Below are 19,325 nucleotides of genomic sequence, written 5' to 3' on the forward strand. Positions count from 1 at the left end.
AAGTTGGTTTATCCATGGTGTGAAAACTGCAAAATTATTACAACTAGAAAACACCTCTGGCACCCTTTCTGGGTAATACTGTTCAGTTTTTTTTTACGGCCCATTACAATTTTATTATGATCTATATGCTTTTATTGTATTGGTAGACACGTTATATTGATCCTTGGTTGAAGATTTCTTTAAAAGTACTCTTTGCAAATGTTGTAACCAATTTTTCTGTCTTTTCATCTTGACTTACGAGGTGCATCTACTGTCTGAAGTACGGAGTTATACCTTATTTTCAAGCCACCTCACTTTATTAGGGTGTTTTTTTACATACATTTTCTTCCTAACTTAATTAATCATTTAATTTTGCCTTATATATAATGTAGATTATTTTCTTCGTTTCATTTGTACAAAAGTAGACTTGACCCCCCCTAGACAACAGAAGCCGTTGAATGTTACCAGTTTACACCGTTGTTTACAGTCAAAGTCTTGAATCCTAAGGAAATAATAGACGACACGACAATAAAAACTGGCCTCGTTTGACAGTTAATATTTTTCATAAGGGTTGAAAAACCCTGCAATCAACTATCAAATAATCATAAAGTGCAGTAAATTTGTGTTATATCTTCAAAATAAATCACGTTTCCTAAATACGGTACTCTGTTTTGAAAGGTGAAACAGCAATACATATACGCGTGTACAGAGTTGAGCCTATCACTTATCTCAGTACATTAGCAATTCCAGCTTTTGTAATTAATAATAAATTAGTGGCATGCCTCGAGAAACACCTACATCGGGTTTTGGCAGTCAGGGTTCAGACGTCGATCTTATCCGTCTAGGCGCCGAGGTTGGGCTCCGTGTGCTGTCAACGGCTAGGTCATTTCGGCTCCCAACACAATCGTTTCCTAAAACCTAAACCTTTGAGGCCCCGTTGCACCAGTCTCTCACTCTTAAGTACATTTGTCTAATTTACATATGTACTCACGGTGGAGTACTTGATATTTCTCCATCACCCTTTACACCTGTATACCTAAAACTAACCTGATTTAGGGTCGATGGGTACTCAATATTCCACCATCGGCATTCTCGCTCTACATGTTTAGGTTAATAAATACATTCACTCTCATTTACTCAGGATTAACTTTACTTCATTTATTTCTATTATTATTCTGGTATTACCAGTTCAACTAAATCAATTTTACAAAAAGTAGAATCGAGTTAACAATTTACAATTTATTAAATACCTCTTCATGAATATTAGTTTGTCCGACCATTTATTAATATTATTGTATTCTGTATTACCAAAACTGTAATGCTCGATTGATCAATAAAATTCATTAACTTACGAAAACAAAATTAAAATGTGTGGTGTTGGCAATCCAAGGTCAGACCTCGATCTTATCCGTCCAGCCCTGATGCTCCTCATAGTTAATGGCTAGACTACACCTTAATGCATATTTCATGATAATTAGCATTATACATACTACTGTACCAACCTAACAAGCAGTTTGACAGAAAGCTTTCCTGTAAGGCAGGATTTACTGATTTTTAGAAGTTCAGATCTAAACACTCATTTACATATATAGACGCGTGTAAACTTGAAACTATCATTTCTCACAGTCCATCTTTCACTTCACAATTCCATCTTTTGTAATGTACAGTAAATTCGAGAATCACCCACTCCCGGACACAGTCAGTGGTCAGCTTGGTCTTATCCGTCCAGCCGCTGAGAGGGCTGTCAGTTCAGCAACTAATGCAGTTCCTAGATCCACGCCCATTCACACTGTTACTCATTCTTAAATACATTCTTTCCTATTTACATACCATTCACTTAATGAGTGAATACTCCTACGGTGGAGTATCGATATTCCTCCATCATCCTTTTCACCTATTATATAACTAACCAAATTGAGGATTGATGGGGTACTCGATATTCTGCCATCGACCCTCTCACACCACACATTCCCGCTATTAAATACATTCACACTAGAGTACTACACGTTAATATTAGAACTATGTTCCAGAAAACAGCCGTGTTTCCTTGAAAAATTGGAACAGGGGACAAATCACAATATCTTTGCCAAAAGAAGATCGAATTATCAAAAAGTGCACTTGGCTAAATATAAGAACCTATTGACGAAATATACTTATTTAAATACTTTTATCAAATGAAAGTAGGTAGTAATTTTTTTTTCAGATTCAATCAAAATAAACTTGAAAGCGTTTTTGGGACGTGAACGTTTTTCATGCATTAATCAGCACTGATGGGACCTGAAATAGCTCGATAGGCCGGCTTCCAAGCCAGGACGCCATTTGAAATAAATTTCGTTTACAGTTTGAAATAAATAAAATGACATGCGTGACGTTGGCGACATTCGGCTTAATCGTTGGATGATCATAGTACGCAACCTTTGATATTCAAACGATCCCTATTAATCATTTTTTAGCTGGTGCCGGATGAAAGGAGGGTTGATCATGCGCCGACGACGTGTGGCTGGTGATAACCTCGTGCTACTCTTTTTAATTCGGGGTAAATAAATGAGAGCACCTACGACAAAAAGGGCGAACCATGTACCTATCGTCAAATTTATCAGAAAGAAATTACTAGACTACCTCCACAACAATCTGACTAGAGAATATTAATAGTAAAGAAAAGTTCAAGGATACGCCTTCTTCGAAGTGTAGCTTATGCAACTGTGTGCAAGAGCACATTTCATATTCTTTAAAGCATTTTATCGTACTCCGTACGAATGTTAATGCGAATGAAACTGCAATTTCGTTTGTAGACCAGTGTATGAATGAAAATAAATCAAGATCGAGCAAATGTAGACTGCTGAGGTGGATGGTGCTATCACGTTGGACGCTATCTTATTTAATTGCTGTCTATACCATAGTGTATACATAAAATTCCTTTCCTATAATTTTTTTAATTACCGAATAGGCTTTAAAAAAATCTTGAACTATTTATGGACATTACATAACTGTCATCGTAAGCTACTATTTTTAATATGCGCTTGCTCATTCTGTATGTCAGACGTACGTGATTTTTAATACATTCCAGAATGATTTATCATTATCTATTTCATTTTTTCTGTCATTTTGTTAGAAGAAGAGGTCACAGTTTGATACGAAACAGTTCCATTTAAGATTTTTAATATTATCCTTTTAAACTGAATTATAATTTATAAAAAAAATGGTATGGTTATTAAGATTATTTTGTATATTCTTTGTGCACTAGATTTTCTTTTATGTTACTCTACAGTATTAATTTATTTTCCTGGATATCACTCTTAGTTTGAATCAAAATAATAGGAAAAATAAATTAACCTAAACTGAAAGTGCGTTCAAAAGTCAAGTTTCAATTATTCTTTCCTAGTCACTTTCCTAGGTACTTTGCCCTGGGTCATTTTCTTTCATTTAGTTAATCGAGAAAATATTTTAGTAAGTCACCAAAAAAGTTTCCACCATTTAGGACGTAGATGTAGATTTCGATATAATGTTCGGGGTGTGTATATAATATGCACTTTAAGAGCTATTGTGTTCAACGTTATGTTCTTATGTCACACCGGTTTGACCTAGTTCATCAAAGAACTTGATTAGTGGTTGAATTTCTTTTACGGTTTCGAAATTACTTCGTCCTGTGGGAAGTGTAGCACCACAGTTTGTTAGGTAGGTGTGTTCGTGTCTCCTGTGCTTCTTTGCATAATCTGCACATGGTGGGCTATGCTAATCTTCTTCAGATGCCCATTCAGTCTGCAGTGTCATGTCAGGATTCAAACTTTTTCCCTGTTTACTTTAATGCATTAGGTTGTTTCTTTCCTTCCATTTTCCTCGACATCACTCTTAGTACCGAATGAAAATAATTGGTAAAAAATTAACCTAAACTGAAAATAAGTCAGTAGTGTCAATTGTTCTCTCCTAGTTGTCACATGATTTTGTCGTTTTCTTTTATTTAGACAGTAGAGAAAATTCACCTATTAAACTTACACCAAGATTCCAGTTACTCTTCAAACTATTATTACAGATCTCTGCCCAAAAATTTTCTTAAGTCATTTCTTGAGCGTCTCGATTATTAAAACAAAAAATTGATGTTAATTATGATGAAGAATAGTAGGAATTTTTTTCAGCTTGAAAGATCGAGGTGCTTCCCTATTGGGTGTTGGCTCATGTTTTGGGCTTTTATAAAAAAACGCCTGATTCCTTTATGAGTTTTGAAGCAATATGCATGCCATATCATTGCATCGTATTTTTTCTTCATATCTTCTCCTTTATAGTATTTTCTATATATTGCTTCTTAATAAAATTATTATTACAAGCCATAAAAATATAATGAATTAGGTTGAATTATAATTCACAGAGAGAATCTTAGATTAAACTCTTCCTACAAATGTGGAAAGCACGTAGTTCTTGCTTATGTGCTAATGTGTCGTGAGTGAAGGATCGATATAGCGTTTTGCGAATAAATAGACTTTTTTTTGCTGTCGGGTTGAGAAATGAATCTTAACTCATCCTTCCAACGAATGATTTTTCTGCTTGATTGCAGAAGCAAACTATGTTCGAAGCTGTTTTTAGCTCGCTCTTTATAATATCTACTGAACAATTTAAAAACTTCTCAATACTGATATTTTCTTCAAAGCTGTAAACATTTCTAAATAAAAAAATCGTAATATTTGAAGTTTTTGATTTAATGATTTTGTGAAAAAATAAGTCTTGTTTAACATTCTCAAATCCGGATATTCGATATGCTGATAACCGCGGTCAGGAGCTGGCCTTTTATGTGTCATCAATTCAGCTTCATCATAGGACGCGTGGGCGCACCCAAACCAATTGCGCTCAGGTCCCCTCGGACGTCTTCCACGATTTGTCCTTTCTTAGCTTCAGTCAGATTAAATTTAAAATATTCAAAATACACTGATCGACAAAATAAACGCCCCATCCTTATATATTAATGCATTTAGGTTTAATCTTATTTTTGCGCCAAAAATTGGTTTGGTGGTAAAATAAGACATTTGAAAAGAAAACGTATATTACTTAATTCTAAAAAACAACTATTGAGTAAATAACAAAAGAATAAAATAATGAAAAATAAAAATGTAAAAAACCTTTTTGACCCATTTAATACAGACTATTAAACGAATCACTTCTATTAAACGCCTTTGCATTCCTTGTAAAAGATTGCTGATAAAATCCTGAGGAATTCTTTCCCATTCATCAAGAACAGCCGTTTCCAACTCTTCTAGATTGTTAGGACCTGGGTTTCGCTGTCGTACTCGTCGCTTAAGTTGGTCCAAAAATATGTTCGATGGGTTCAAATCTGGACTTCGAGCTGGCTACACCAAGCATTCAATTCCAACCTCACTCATGTAGTCATCCACAATGGGTGTAGCTCTATGGACCCTGGCATTATCTTCAATTAGCAAGAATCTTTCTCAGGGCCAATGGCACTACCTGTTCTTCATTTGTAAGAACCCCTGTGAAGTTAGAGATCTTAGCACAACAACCAATTCGGTGCGGGCGTACAAGGAAATACCAGACCAGAACATCAATGACCACCGTGGAATACCACCTGAGGAATTATACAGCATGGAGCTTGCTCTGGAATTCCGTGGAATACCACCTGAGCGTCTCCATATGAAATTACTCTCTTCTGAAGAATTAAGGACAAATCATACTCCATCTGTCAAGAGAACTCGTCCTCACTTTTTTAATGACCAATTCACTAGTTTCCGTGTGAATTAAAGCATGACCATTTTCTGAGCCTTCTTACAGTCCCGGAGAAAATCGAACCAGTTCGGACATGTCTTATCATATTTCTTATTTCATTTCCTGTAATGCTGCCGTTTAGTACAGCCTGATGACGGATGAATCTCTTGTCTCTATCGTCCGTAGACCTAGGACGACCCTGTCCTGGCCTTCTAGTGTAAAGTCCTGTATCCTGAAGCGCCGAAGAATCCTTCCTATTGTGGAATCATTTACTGGCGATTTCGCGATGGCTGTTTCCTTCCTCTAGTAATGGCATGACCCTGACACTGTCATCCACACTTAAATGCTTCACTGGACCCATTGAAAAAGATTTAAAAATAAGAATAATATCGAATGAAATCAACGAAGGAAAAAGATTAACTGAATGCGATCGTTAGGCGTAGCAGAACGTACAACACTTCTTTTTGTGCAAATGAGATTAATCAGTACAAACGTAAATAAAGGAAGTAAGCAAAGCATTATTTATTGTTTATTTTGACTGCGATCGCTCCTAATTACCTGCAAGTAATATAGAAAGATAATGGATTAAATTTTAAACTAAATAAATTGAGCGGTGCGTTAAATTTGTCGATGAAGTGGTTTTATGTTTTTTTATTAAACGTGGCACATTTTTACTATTTATAAACAAATTTCTTTTAGAATACCATTAAGCAAAATATATTAAAATGATAATATTTTTGAAATATACATTCACCATCAAAGGTATGATTAAATACCACCAATAGTATCGGGTTGTCCGGAAAATAATGCAGGATTTTAAGTTTTCATTAAAAAAAATCTATATAAAATATTCTGTTTACGTTTACAGGATTACTCATTTGTATGAATGTCAACACTTATTAATCCTCTTCCAAATGATATTGTTTGTTTACCTCTGTAGCATTCCGCTACTTGGAAATAATTCAGTCATCCTTATAATGTCAAAGCGAGAATTTCGTACGATTTTCTTTTACGAGTTTAAACTCGGCCGAAGCGGAGCGCAAACGGCTAGAAACATTAACCAAGTCTGGGGCGAGGGTTGTGTTAATGAGTGCACTGTGCAAAGGTGGTTTAAAAAATTTCGGGAGGGAGATTTCAGCCTTGAAGATGAAGAAGGTCGTGGAAGGCCTTCCTCTCTTAATGATGATGTTCTGCGATCAGTGGTGGAAGAAAACCCCAAAACAACTGTTCGAGAACTTGCAGAGCAACTCAAAGTCAGTAAAACGACCGTCGCTGACCACCTCAAGGCGATTGGAAAAGTGAAAAAACTCGAAAATTGGGTTCCACACTCATTAAACGATCGCCAAAAAATCAGCGCTTTGATGTTTGTGCATCACTTCTTTGTCGAAACAAAAATGACCCATTTCTGGCCAGAATTGTTACATGTGACGAAAAGTGGATTCTCTACGATAACACTAGACGTTCTGGACAGTGGCTCGACAAAGGAGAAGCTCCAAAGCCCCCAACTCATCAAAAAAAGGTAATGGTTACGGTATGGTGGGCTTCATTTGGTTTAATACACTACAGCTTCTTAAATCCTGGCGAAACCATCAATGCTGAATCATACTGTAACCAAATTAATACCATGCATCAGAAATTGGCAGTAATGAAGCCCTCTTTGGTCAATCGGAAAGGGCCCATTTTGTTGCATGACAACGCTCGACCACATGTGTCACGTGTAACGTCACAAAAATTATTGGAGCTTGGCTATGAAACTTTGCCTCACCCACCCTACTCTCCGGACCTCTCGCCTACTGACTACCATTTTTTTAAACACCTGGACCACTACTTACAACACATAATATTCAAAAATCAAACGGAACTGGAAAATGCATTTATTGACTTTATCAATTCTAAAAATTCTGAATTCTACTCAGACGGAATTAATAAGTTACCAACACGTTGGGAGAAATGTATTGAATTATTTTGATTAAAGAACATTGCTTTAAAGTAACTAGTTTCTTTTTTTTTGTTTAATACCAAAATCCTGCATTATTTTCCGGACAACCCAATACATACGTACCAAACAATGAAAAATCTCGATCTTTTACTTGAGCTTAATTTTCGTACTAATTCCAAAAGGGTAAGTTAATAAATTTATTAAAATGTACAGATATAATAAATAGATGTATAATTTCTAGTAATAAATACGTTTTATTACAAAATAAACAACTGTTAAATATCATTATTTAAACTAAAATTGTTATAAGTTAGAAATCTGATTTTTTATTAAATTAAATAATTGAAAAAATAGGATTTCTATCATTTAACTCTGTTTTCGGAAGTTAATGAACTTTATCGATCTTTTTTTGCTGTTGTTAGTATAGAATACAATAAGTCTTTTCAGAGGATCTTCGGAAGAGGTCAAAACAGAGAAAACTTCCTGACGGTTTTCGCCGAGCTTTCGACAGTTTTATACTGTCATCTTCAGGGCCTGTTTTATTATCATATAAACAAACAATTAAAACATGAAAAAACAATAATTACAACAATAATTTGATATCTTACTTTAAAACCTTAATAGGAAATTAAACAACATGGTGTTTTGGGCACAGAAGTACATTATGTTTTTTTTCGGCTCAGCATCTAAATATTGATTTAAACGGAATACATTAACAATTAAAAATTAAAGCTAAAATTACAGTAAAAATAAAAAAATTTTACTGTAATTTTAGCTTTAATTTTTAATTGTTAATGTATTCCGTTTAAATCAATATTTAGATGCTGAGCCGAAAAAAAACAATGTACTTCTGTGTACCATGTTGTTTAATTTCCTATTAAGGTTTTAAAGTAAGATATCAAATTATTGTTGTAATTATTGTTTTTTCATGTTTTAATTGTTTGTTTATATGATAATAAAACAGGCCCTGAAGATGACAGTATAAAACTGTCGAAAGCTCGGCGAAAACCGTAAGGAAGTATTCTCTGTTTTGACCTCTTCCGAAGATCCTCTGAAAAGACTTCTTGTATCCAGCAGGTCGATAATCTAGTTCATCGTTATAGAATACAATAGTATAGACGACTAATGTTCCCGATGAGCTCTCGCTTCACTCGCCAACCCTCGGGGCGCTCCCTTTTTTCCCATTGACCACTCACCCCCTTGCAAAAAGGTAAGCAGGTGCCTTGAGGCTGTCCGGGGGTTGGCGTACCTCCACTTGTTTTATATTTTCATTTTTTTGTCTGTTTAATGAGTCAAAAATGCTACACCAAATAAATAAACTGAAAAACTTCCGCGCCTCCCGAATTTTAGAAGGCTTGCTAGAAAAAAATAACTAATACACAACTCCAAAACTTCGTCGGAAACAGTATTTTCAATGCATTTTTCTTTTAATTTGCATTCTATTTTAATGCCCATATTTGTCATACAACTCGACAGGACTATATAAAATTGTAAATATTTTGAATTTATAATCGAAACTATTTTCTCAAAACTTTGCCCTTGTGATTAGTACTCATACAGCACCCGTATAACACGTAAGATAAATTTAACATTTTCACATAAGCTTTATTGGCTTTAAGGGTATGTTTTTGGCAGGAGAGTTTGATTTTTTATTTTATAATTTTTCAAAGGAGGGTGGTTTTTTTCCGGTTTTTGTTTCTTGATGTACTTCATGTTTGGCTGAAACAAATCTGTGAAGATTCCCAAAAGGGAATCTTAAACAGATTTATCTAGAAATTAAATTAATTGTAAATATTAAGATTAACAGTAGGAATATTTCGGCTAATTGTTGGGAAAGCGTGTGCAAGATTGGGCAATCGGAAGTGGCCTGAAATCTCGGGAGCCGCCCCCGCCTTTCTCGAAAACACCAGATGCAGCTAAACAAAGCTGGCGAAATGGTAACAGCTGGATGTTTTCGATTGGCAACCACCCTAGAAAAATTTGCTCTTGTGCTGACGAGTGGCCTTATTACACAACCCTCAGGATTAGCTAATGCCCGGACTCGTACGGAATAGTCTGATGACTGGGGGAGGACAAGTGTAGTTGGGTCATAAGGAAGCATAACAGTATTTCCTAAGCTTGACAGGTTCCCCACCTCCTCCCTGACTGATTGATAAAAGGATAATTTATAAAAGAACAGGCAGTCCGCAGTTGAGTCAGCCGGAGAGTCCAGTAGAGTTAGACAGAGAGTGGAGCCAGTGTAGTTGAGTCGAGTCAGTGGAGTCGAGTTGAGTCAGTCAGAGTCCCATCGAGTCAACTAGGAGTTGAAAAAGTAGAGGCTGTCAGTGTAGAGCTGTCGCACGGGGGCTGTAGGAATAGGCCAGGAGTTGGCCAGGATATGGTGAGAGATTCGCCAGGAGGAGCCGAAGTCGAAGAGGAGCAGGCCAGGATCCGGCGAGAAGTTCGCCAGGAGGAGCCGAAGTCGAACAGGAGTAGGCCTGGAGAGGCCAGGAATTGGCCCGGGATTGGCTGAGAGTCGTCAAGGAGACGACGGCGAGAAATTCACCTGAAGAAGGCGGAATCTGCCGAGAGTCATCAAGAAAACGACGGCGAGAAGTTCACCCGAAGGAACCAAAGTCGGCAAGGAAATGAGGAGGGATGAAGCCAGCTAGGAGTTGGCCGAGAGAGACGTTGAGAGAAAAGTCAAGAGAGACGTCTAGAGAGAAATCTAAAGAGAAGACTGATGGCAGGAGGCTGGTGTGGCTGTGACAGCCGGCGTAGAGAGGAATCAACGAGAATTCCGTAGGATCGACGAGCAGTCGGCCAGAAGTCCTTAAGAGTCGACAAGGAGTCGGGCAGGAATCCGCAGGAGCTAGCTAGGAGTAGCGAGACCAATGCCAACATCGCAATTCTGTGAGTACAATATTCGTCAATCAGTTGGCGGGAGATTTGGAAAACAGTTGGGCGATTTCGGGCTGCGGCCTAATCTTAAGTAATACGACCCCAATAATTAAGCCCCTAGTAATAAGGATTTGCTAGTGGTAATAAGAGTGTTGTTTTGTATATAGAAATAGTCATTCAGTTTATAAGTTTTGTTTATTAATTGTATAATAGTGTAGTAAGAGAGTTGTCGTTAATTTATATTTATCGGAAAATTGTTCTGATAGAATAAAGGGAACTGAATATTTCACCCTAGTAGGTCTATCTTCTTCCAACCCCATCCCTAAGGGCGAAAGTCGCTCACCACAAAATCGTTCTCCTCTTGATTTTGCTGAAGGGGAATCAAAGTTAGTTTCTGGCTTTTTTTAAATTGTCAATTTTAAATTTTTTAAATTAGTTATTTCATGCCCTAACATTTAGACATTCTACCTTAGGTTAGCTATATCCCTTCTGAGTGGTATAAAGCTCTGACTAAATATTCACTCCAAAGCTTTAATTTATTATTTTAAAATATTTAATTTGGAAGGCCAAATGTATGAAAAAAAATTAAATTATAAAATTTATTCCTGTTCTTTATTTAGAATTTCAATTTTTTTTCCATAATTTGAACATTTCCATAGGCTTGTACGGCCAATAATAATGGAGTCTGACTAGCAACATTTCAGCATTAGTTCATGATTCTCAGCAACAGCTCATCGCTATCCTTTTAGTCCTTCATTAAAAACTATTAAGACACTAGTAGTACTTAACAAAAACACAATAACACTTCTTTTTTCTTTATCCTCTTTTTTCCTTATTTAAATTGCGATTTTGGGTTTTGAGCATTGTAGTTTATTACCATGCAATTTGTATTTCTTTTATTTCATTTTTGTGCTCCGGATAATATAGATTATTTTACTAATATTATTATTAATAATTAATAATAATTATTATTATAAGAATTAATAATATTATTTTTTAAGAGGGTTTTAATGGCTAAAGTCATTTCATGCTCTAACTTATGTATTTAACCTCTATCTTAACTCAGCTATATTCTTTCTGAGTACTATAAAGCTCTGACTCCAAACATTCACTCATAATCTAATCTATTCTATTGCCAACCAAAGCTTTAATTATTTCTTTTATAATACTTAATTTGGAAGGCCAAATGTATGAAAAAAAAGATTATTTTATTTTATTTATTTATTTTATATTTATTTATGTAGTCATTATTTTTATTATTTATTTATATTTTATTTATTTATTTTAATGAAAAGTGAAGCTGATAGTTTGCACTTTTTACAACAATTCTCACACTATGCAAAGAAACTCTCTTCTTGAATCTCTCAAACCATCCTGTGCCAGCTTTAATTTCGGGTTTATGCAATTCATTAGATGAAACACTCTCAGAATCTTATAAATGTTGGTGAATCTTAAGTGACTTTTGTTTTATAGCAACACTATTTAAAGGTATATTTCTCGCGTTTAATTAAAATTAAACACTTTTCCATCTTAGTCACTAACATGTCTTTTATTCGAGCAACTTCCTTCAAATCTAAAGAAAAGACCTATTTGACAATATGGCTTGTATTTTGCTTTCATTCTGTCATAGTGTTCAAACTGTTGACTCTCGTAAGTTCAGCCCTTTAGCAATTGTATATCTAAATATGCAATGGTTTATCAATTAAGAATTATGCAATGTTGTATCTAAATGTTCTGTTTAGATTAACAAAGCGACTGATTTATCAGTTATGTATATAACAAGCATAATTATAACTATTTTCTGTTTGCTTATTTGTTGTTCCAGTTCATGGGCAGATGGAACAAATACGACTAATCGTGAAATGGCCTGTTATTTACAAATCGTCTAAAAATGCACTTCATACTTGTCATCATTTCTCAAATGGTGAAATAGGATTAAAAAAGCCACAAAATGTTGATTAAGATGTATTTGAGGTTATTTCATTATGGAAAAAAATCCATTTAAAAAAAAGAAGGTTGTATGATCGGGATTTGAGAATGAATTTTTACATAATCACTAAATCAAAAACTTTGAATATTACGATTTTTTATTTAGAAATGTTTACAACTTTGAAGAAAATATCAGTATTAAGAAATTTTAAAATCGCGCAATAGATATTATAAACAGCAGGCTAAAAATAGCTTCAAACATAGTTTGCTCCTGCAATGCAAGCAGCAAAATCATTCGTTGGAAGTATGAGATAAGATTCGTTACCCAACCTGATAGCAAAAAAAAGTCTATTTGCTCTGAAAGCGCTATATCGATCCTTGACTCATGACACATTAGCACATAAGTAAGAATTACATCTACATATGTACGAAGAGTAAGATAAGATCCCCTCTGTGAATTATAATACAACCTAATTCATTATATTTTTATTTTGTATGGATTGTAATAATAATTTTGTCATTAAATTTATTTAAAAAATTAGATACAATGATATGGTATACAGATGGCTTCAAAACACTTTTTTGTAAAAGCCCCAAACATGAGCCAACACCCGTTAGGGGTTGAATCTTGTTCTTTCAAGCTGAAATACATGCTATCAACTTACAAGCTTATGTCTTGGAAAATCTTAAAAGAAGTTACACAGGCAAAATTCTTCATAAGATAGAATAATCAAGCAGTTATTAAAGCATTAACATGTCAAAATGACAGCAGAATTAGTGAAATCTCCCCAAATGACAAAGTTTAAACTGAGAAAATAGTGAAAGAAGTGAAAAGTTCTATTAAAAATGTTGCCTTTACATTTCTCCTATCTTTTTCTCTTTCTACACTCTACACTATTAAAATCATCGTATAATCTCTTTTCTCTCCTACACTTCGGCCAAAACTTTTTTAATATTGTAGAGAGATTAATTATTTTTGGTAAAATAAAATTGATTTAGTTGTACTGGCAGAATAGAGACAAATAGTTAAAGTGAAATAAAGTAAATCCTGAGTCCAAATGAGAGTGAATCTATTTATTAGCTGAATGTGTAGTGTGAGAACGCTGATGGCGGAATATTGATCCCCAATTAGGTTAGTTATAGTGTAAAGGGTGATGGAGGAATATTGAGTACTCCACCAGCCTACTCACTGAGGAGTATTCACTCGTTAAGTGAATGGTATGTAAATAAGAAAGAATCTATTTAAAAGTGAGTAGTGTGACTGGGTTTGGTTTTAGGAACTGATTGTGTTGGGGGCTGAAATGACCTAGTTGTCGATATCCCCTGAAGCCCAACCTTGGGGGCTGAATGGATAAGACCGAGCTGAGCCACGACTGCCAACAACGGGAGTGGGTGATTTTCAAATCTATTGTAAATTACAAAATCTGCAATTGCCGTTGGACAGTAAGAAGTGACAGTTTCAACTCTGTGCACACATGTATTTGTATATATGTCATGAGTGTGCAGATTTGTGCTTAAATAAATCAGTAGTCGGTAAATCCTGCCAAACAGGAATGCTTAATGTCCATCTGTTTGTTAGGTGTGGATACAGTAGTACATATATATATTATTAATTATCATGAAACATGCATTAAGGTGTAGTCCAGCCATTAATTACCCTTTGGCAGTTTTCTTTTAAAGTTATAACAGCAAAATTATTTGAGTTGTTAACAACTTTAATTATATTGATAATTGTAAAAATTAATTTTTCATGACTGTGACGCAAAGGATGTTAAAGTTAAACAAAAACAGTTTACACTAAAATTTTGGTCAATTATCAAACTGGCACCGTAAAATGTAAGCTTTTATTTAATAATATATAGAATACAACAAAACGAGATAAACAATAATAATAATGTAATAGAGTACATCTGTCGAGTTTACATATAAAAACAAATACAATGTGCAGAAGTAAACATATTAAAACTAAGCAATATATTAGTTTTTAATAAAATGAAAGATTAATTAATATTAAATTTATTCACCAAAAACTGTATATTTTATAACATTAATGGTATATGAATTTAAAAAAAAATCCCAATTGTCTCCATTTTGGCTGTGCACTGATAATGTGTCATCACTTGTTGTAATAAAGTGAACAAAATTCTACCAGTGTGGTTATTCACCTAGAAAATGCATTACAGTTTCATTTGAATTTGTAGTTGCATAGCGAGCAAGGGCAATTATAATTTTGTCTTTATGGTCGATAATTGAAGATTAACATTTCTGGGCTTAATTTAAAAAATAAGCCTTATTTATACCGAAATGGTTGATGTAATCTTCATTATGATGTAATTGGTTATAGTAGAGGTGGAATCTTGCTATGGATGGATACATTGGCCAATAAACTGTCCCTTTCCCTCAGCCTGAGCTTTATTAATTTAATATTTCTATTGTAAGTTTTTTTTGTAGCGTTGTTTGATCACATTTTCTTTATTTTTTTAGTATTTTTCTTTTTTCCTTAAATTCACTAATTTCGTGGTCTGCTTGACCAATTAATTGTAAATTTTATCTCAACTAAAAACCTTAATTAATTGTAATTGTTCTTTTTTGTTTAATATTTACCATTGTATGGTAAATGAAAAACTAAAAGGTAGAAATAGTAAATAGAAATAATAAAAAAAGTAAAAAGTGAAAATAAAAAATTTCAAAGTTCAATCGTACTTTGAGATGATATTGATTCTTTAAGAACAATTTTAATATTTCAAGCTTATTAACTAATCTATATATTTATTTAATAACCATAATTGGCCTATTAATTATTTAAATTTATTATATTTTATAACAAAGGTCATGGTTGAGATGAAAAAGCTAGTGTCGTATGGAGGATTCAACCCACCCCATATTGAAAATATGGCAAAAAAAGGGAAAATGTGAAAGGTTGTAGAGATGAAGAAGAGTTGGCGTTCAAGCGGATCTAAATCAGGAAAGCTCAAGTGGTTAGAGCTGCAGCATATTCAGCCGAAGGCTCGAATCCCGCTCGTGACACTAGCTTTTTCATCTCAACCAAGACCTTATATAAAAAATATAACTAACTTATTAACTACTATAACTAACTCACGATCTCCAAATATTAACCAGTTTCATGCATAATTGATTGAATTCTGAAATTTACCATATTTATTATTATTTAATTTAATTAATTTTTGTTTCAGCTAAAATCATCATATTTTACGTAATCTTCTACACTGTGTTAGCATGCGTATTTTCCTTACTCATGTTGCTGCTTCACTACACACTTGACCCTAGGATACCAAAATATAAAATGGATTCGTCTCTTATAGGAACAAATCCAGGTAGATCATCATCCGCCAACATTGTTCTATTTGAAAGTTGTGTACCATTTAACAAAACGCAATATTTTCAGGATTGGGGTTTAGACCTGTGCCAAATGACACGAACAGCCTTAGCACATTGATCTGGTACAGGGGCACTAAGGAGGCCGATTATAAGATGTGGACTGATTCCCTCGTAGACTTCTTAAAAGGTGGGTTATTACAGAAACAATTTTTTAAAACTTATTTTTAAATTGGCATAATTAATTTAAAATTTTAATTTGTCTCAGAATACAAAACACCTGGAATAGTACAAGGACAAGGTGCTCATCTAGACACCTGTAGTTACGCCCATCCACCAAAACCAGGAAGGGTTTGCAAAGTCGATGTCAGGGATCTTTATCCCTGCAGCGAAGAAAACAAATTTGGTTATCATCTGCAGAAACCATGTGTATTTCTTAAACTGAATAAGGTATTTATTTTGATTTCATTAATTTTTTTATCACATAAAAAATTTAATCAAAATTTAAGTGAAAACTCTTACATGTACCTTTATTCTGTAGTAATGCTATCAATAGATAGATTAGGTTGTTTATTTTTTCTTTAGTTGTGTCTGCAAGTAATACATTTATTTTGATAAATTAAATGATATTGCAGATATACGGTTGGAAACCGGAATTTTGGAACAGTGTAGAAGAACTTCCTGCACACATGCCAAAATCTTTAAAAGATGTCATCAAAAAGGAGACTCTCACCGACAAAGAACTGGTGCGCAATACATAATGAGATTTGTTTGAAACATTTACACCCTTATTTGCAACTTTCAGTTTAAATCTATTTGGATATCATGTGAGGGTGAAAATCCTGCTGATGTTGAAAACATTGGGGAGATCAAATATCATCCAAACCAAAGAATACCTGGTTACTTCTTTCCATATGAAAATACTGAAGGCTACCTTGCCCCTCTCGTGGCAGTCCAATTCAAAAATCCAAAAAGTAAGTAATTTTTTTTAGATGACGAAAGCAAGGCTCACCTATTCATTTTTCAGATGGCCTCCTGTTGAACATCGAATGCAAAGCCTGGGCCAAAAATATTGTACACGACAGAAAAGACAGATTAGGAAGCGTACATTTTGAACTATTGCTAGATTAAAAAATAAATATATGAAATTTAAGAACCTGTAATAATTAAGTTTCAGCCTGTGAGGATTTTCATTATCTATTAAACTTGAATAAAATGTCACACATGCTTACAATAAAAATGCAGAAGCAATTTATTATAAATCACAGATTTTACGTGAAATGACAAAGATGCCTTGTAATTGCCATAAATAGACCGACCAAAACTGTGCCTTAAATTTTTACTTTTTTTCTGTAAAAAAAATTATTTAAAAAAATAAATATTTAAAAAATCTATAGAATTAATTTATTGTAGATAAATTTGACTTTAAAAGAATGAAGATCAGTCACAGCATTTTGATAATTTAATGCGAAGGTACAGCACTGGCCTGATATCTGTGTTCATATAATTTTTTTAGTACTTTAAACATTTTTTTAAATGTTATTTTGTTGTGCTCTGTTAAGTTACTTATAGAATATGTAAAGTGCAAGTCAAATAGGATGTGTAGAACGTCCATCATTTCGTCCTTAGATGTAGCTATTTTTTTTTTGTTTTTGTTGTTTACTCCAAGTATTAAAACTGTAAGTAAAAACAAAACTTATATAAAAAACAAATATATAGTGAAAGTAATTTATAAATATAATGCATTTTGAAACATAACCAAATATCTGTTTTTCTTTCTTTCTTTCTTTTTTTTTAGAAGTTCAACTTTGTTTTTATATTTGTTTACTTTTGTTAAAATAGACCAACACAGATAAATAAATTGTCCAGTTCAAAATTAGCTTGAACAAAAATTGTATTATTGGCTGAATTGTTACTTAATGTATGTGTATTTTTTTGTTTTTTTTAGTAAACCAGACTAATAAGTGAAGCTATTTTGTACATAAAAAGAAAAACTGCATTTTTTATGTTTGTTTTATTTAAAAACCAATTAAATAACTCCTGAGACATAAATATTCTTCGTCATATTTTTCCAACATTTGTACTGAACATTATTTGCTTACCGTGAACTCCAGCGTTCAACTAATTCTATAAATTTGATAAAAATAAATTATGACATCCTCAGTTTTCCAGGTGATTTTTATTCTGTTCCCCATTAGGAAGTGCAGTTAAACTTAGATAAAATATTGTTTATGAAAAATTATTAATAAAAAAGTAAAATTAAAAAAAAAGTATTTACAATTGAAAAGTCATTAATGAGAAAGTAAAATTTGAAAATTTGGAATAAATTTTTTTTATTGAGGTTCAAATAAGAAAGTTTATGCTGCAGTTACAACAATCTGCAAAATGACACAAACCCTAAAAGACCTTGTAGGAAAGGATACAAATTATAAAGTACAGTTTATAACACTGAGAAACAGTTTGACACTAATGTTCTTTCACAATTTATTTAATAACAAAATTAATTAATTTTTTATCTTGATGCACTCTATTCCACAGACAGAGGCACCAAAAACACACTTTCATAAAAAATAGTCTTTATTTTTTAAAAAACAAATTTCGATTTCGAGGTTGACTTAACAATGCACAGTAACCCATAAAATTTAAAAAAGTGAATTTTTAAATTGTAAATTTTTCAAAACTAGTTAATATCAACTATTTTGGTACCAATGAGAGAGAGAGAGATAAATGATCTGACCACAGTACACTGAGATGCCCTATGGCTGGCCAATCACAATATTATACCTTAAAATCATATTATTTGAAGGCTATTAGAAATTGGAAATTTCTGTATTTTTTATTGTAAAATCTGCTTATAAATTAGATTTCTTACATTTGGAACTTTTACTCGCTTTTTGAATAGATAAACAGCTTATAACATAGCACAAAATTCATTGTACCCAATGAACAGATTTAGTTTGAAAACTATTTTTAAGCTGCAGTCCACCATTTTGAAAAATATATTTATTTATTAATATATTTATTGCTGGTTTATTTATCTATAAACATAAAGCCTTGCATTTTTTTTTTTTTTTGGGGGGGGGTGAATTTTCCAGCTGTTTGTATGGTTATAAAATAAAAACAAATAAATAAACATTTTTTATTAATTAAAATACCCTCCATCATTTTCAGAGATACACTTCTTCCAACGTAATGGAACCTTCTCTATACCCTATGAATTTAATTTTAAGTCTTTACTATTAACAAATTCTGTAAACGCATTTCCTAACCGTTCTTAATCATTAAATTTTTTTGTTTATAAAACATCTCCAGTTGTCTGAAAAAATGGTAGTCGGTAGGCTAGAGGTCAGGACAATTGAGAGTTGTGATCGAACCTCATAACTAACATCCAACAGTTTTTATGTTATGTGTGAGACATGGGGCCGAGTGTTGTGTAACAGAATTGCCATTTTCCAATTGACCAAAGATGCAAATTTCTGGCGCTTTGCTTCAATTTGAGATCAACAAATTTCGGCATTGATTGTTTTGCCACATTTCAAGAAGTAGTAATTCA

General features: G+C 33.3%; 1 protein-coding gene across 1 annotated transcript in view; it reads left to right on the forward strand.

The window, feature by feature from the left end:
• Positions 1–17,778, forward strand: part of LOC106668799 (sodium/potassium-transporting ATPase subunit beta-2-like) — a 32,545-nt gene extending 14,767 nt beyond the window's left edge. The window contains exons 2-7 of the mRNA XM_014397905.2: positions 15,631–15,771; positions 15,843–15,962; positions 16,041–16,222; positions 16,408–16,518; positions 16,578–16,746; positions 16,800–17,778. Of these exons, the coding sequence (XP_014253391.1) occupies positions 15,631–15,771; positions 15,843–15,962; positions 16,041–16,222; positions 16,408–16,518; positions 16,578–16,746; positions 16,800–16,903 (827 nt within the window). The 3' untranslated portion in view covers positions 16,904–17,778. The remainder of the gene's footprint in view (positions 1–15,630; positions 15,772–15,842; positions 15,963–16,040; positions 16,223–16,407; positions 16,519–16,577; positions 16,747–16,799) is intronic.
• Positions 17,779–19,325: the final 1,547 nt, after the last annotated feature.

This window comes from Cimex lectularius, unplaced genomic scaffold (assembly GCF_000648675.2).
Source record: "Cimex lectularius strain Harlan isolate CLEC.00 unplaced genomic scaffold, Clec_2.1 scaffold25, whole genome shotgun sequence".
Lineage (NCBI taxonomy): Eukaryota > Metazoa > Arthropoda > Insecta > Hemiptera > Cimicidae > Cimex > Cimex lectularius.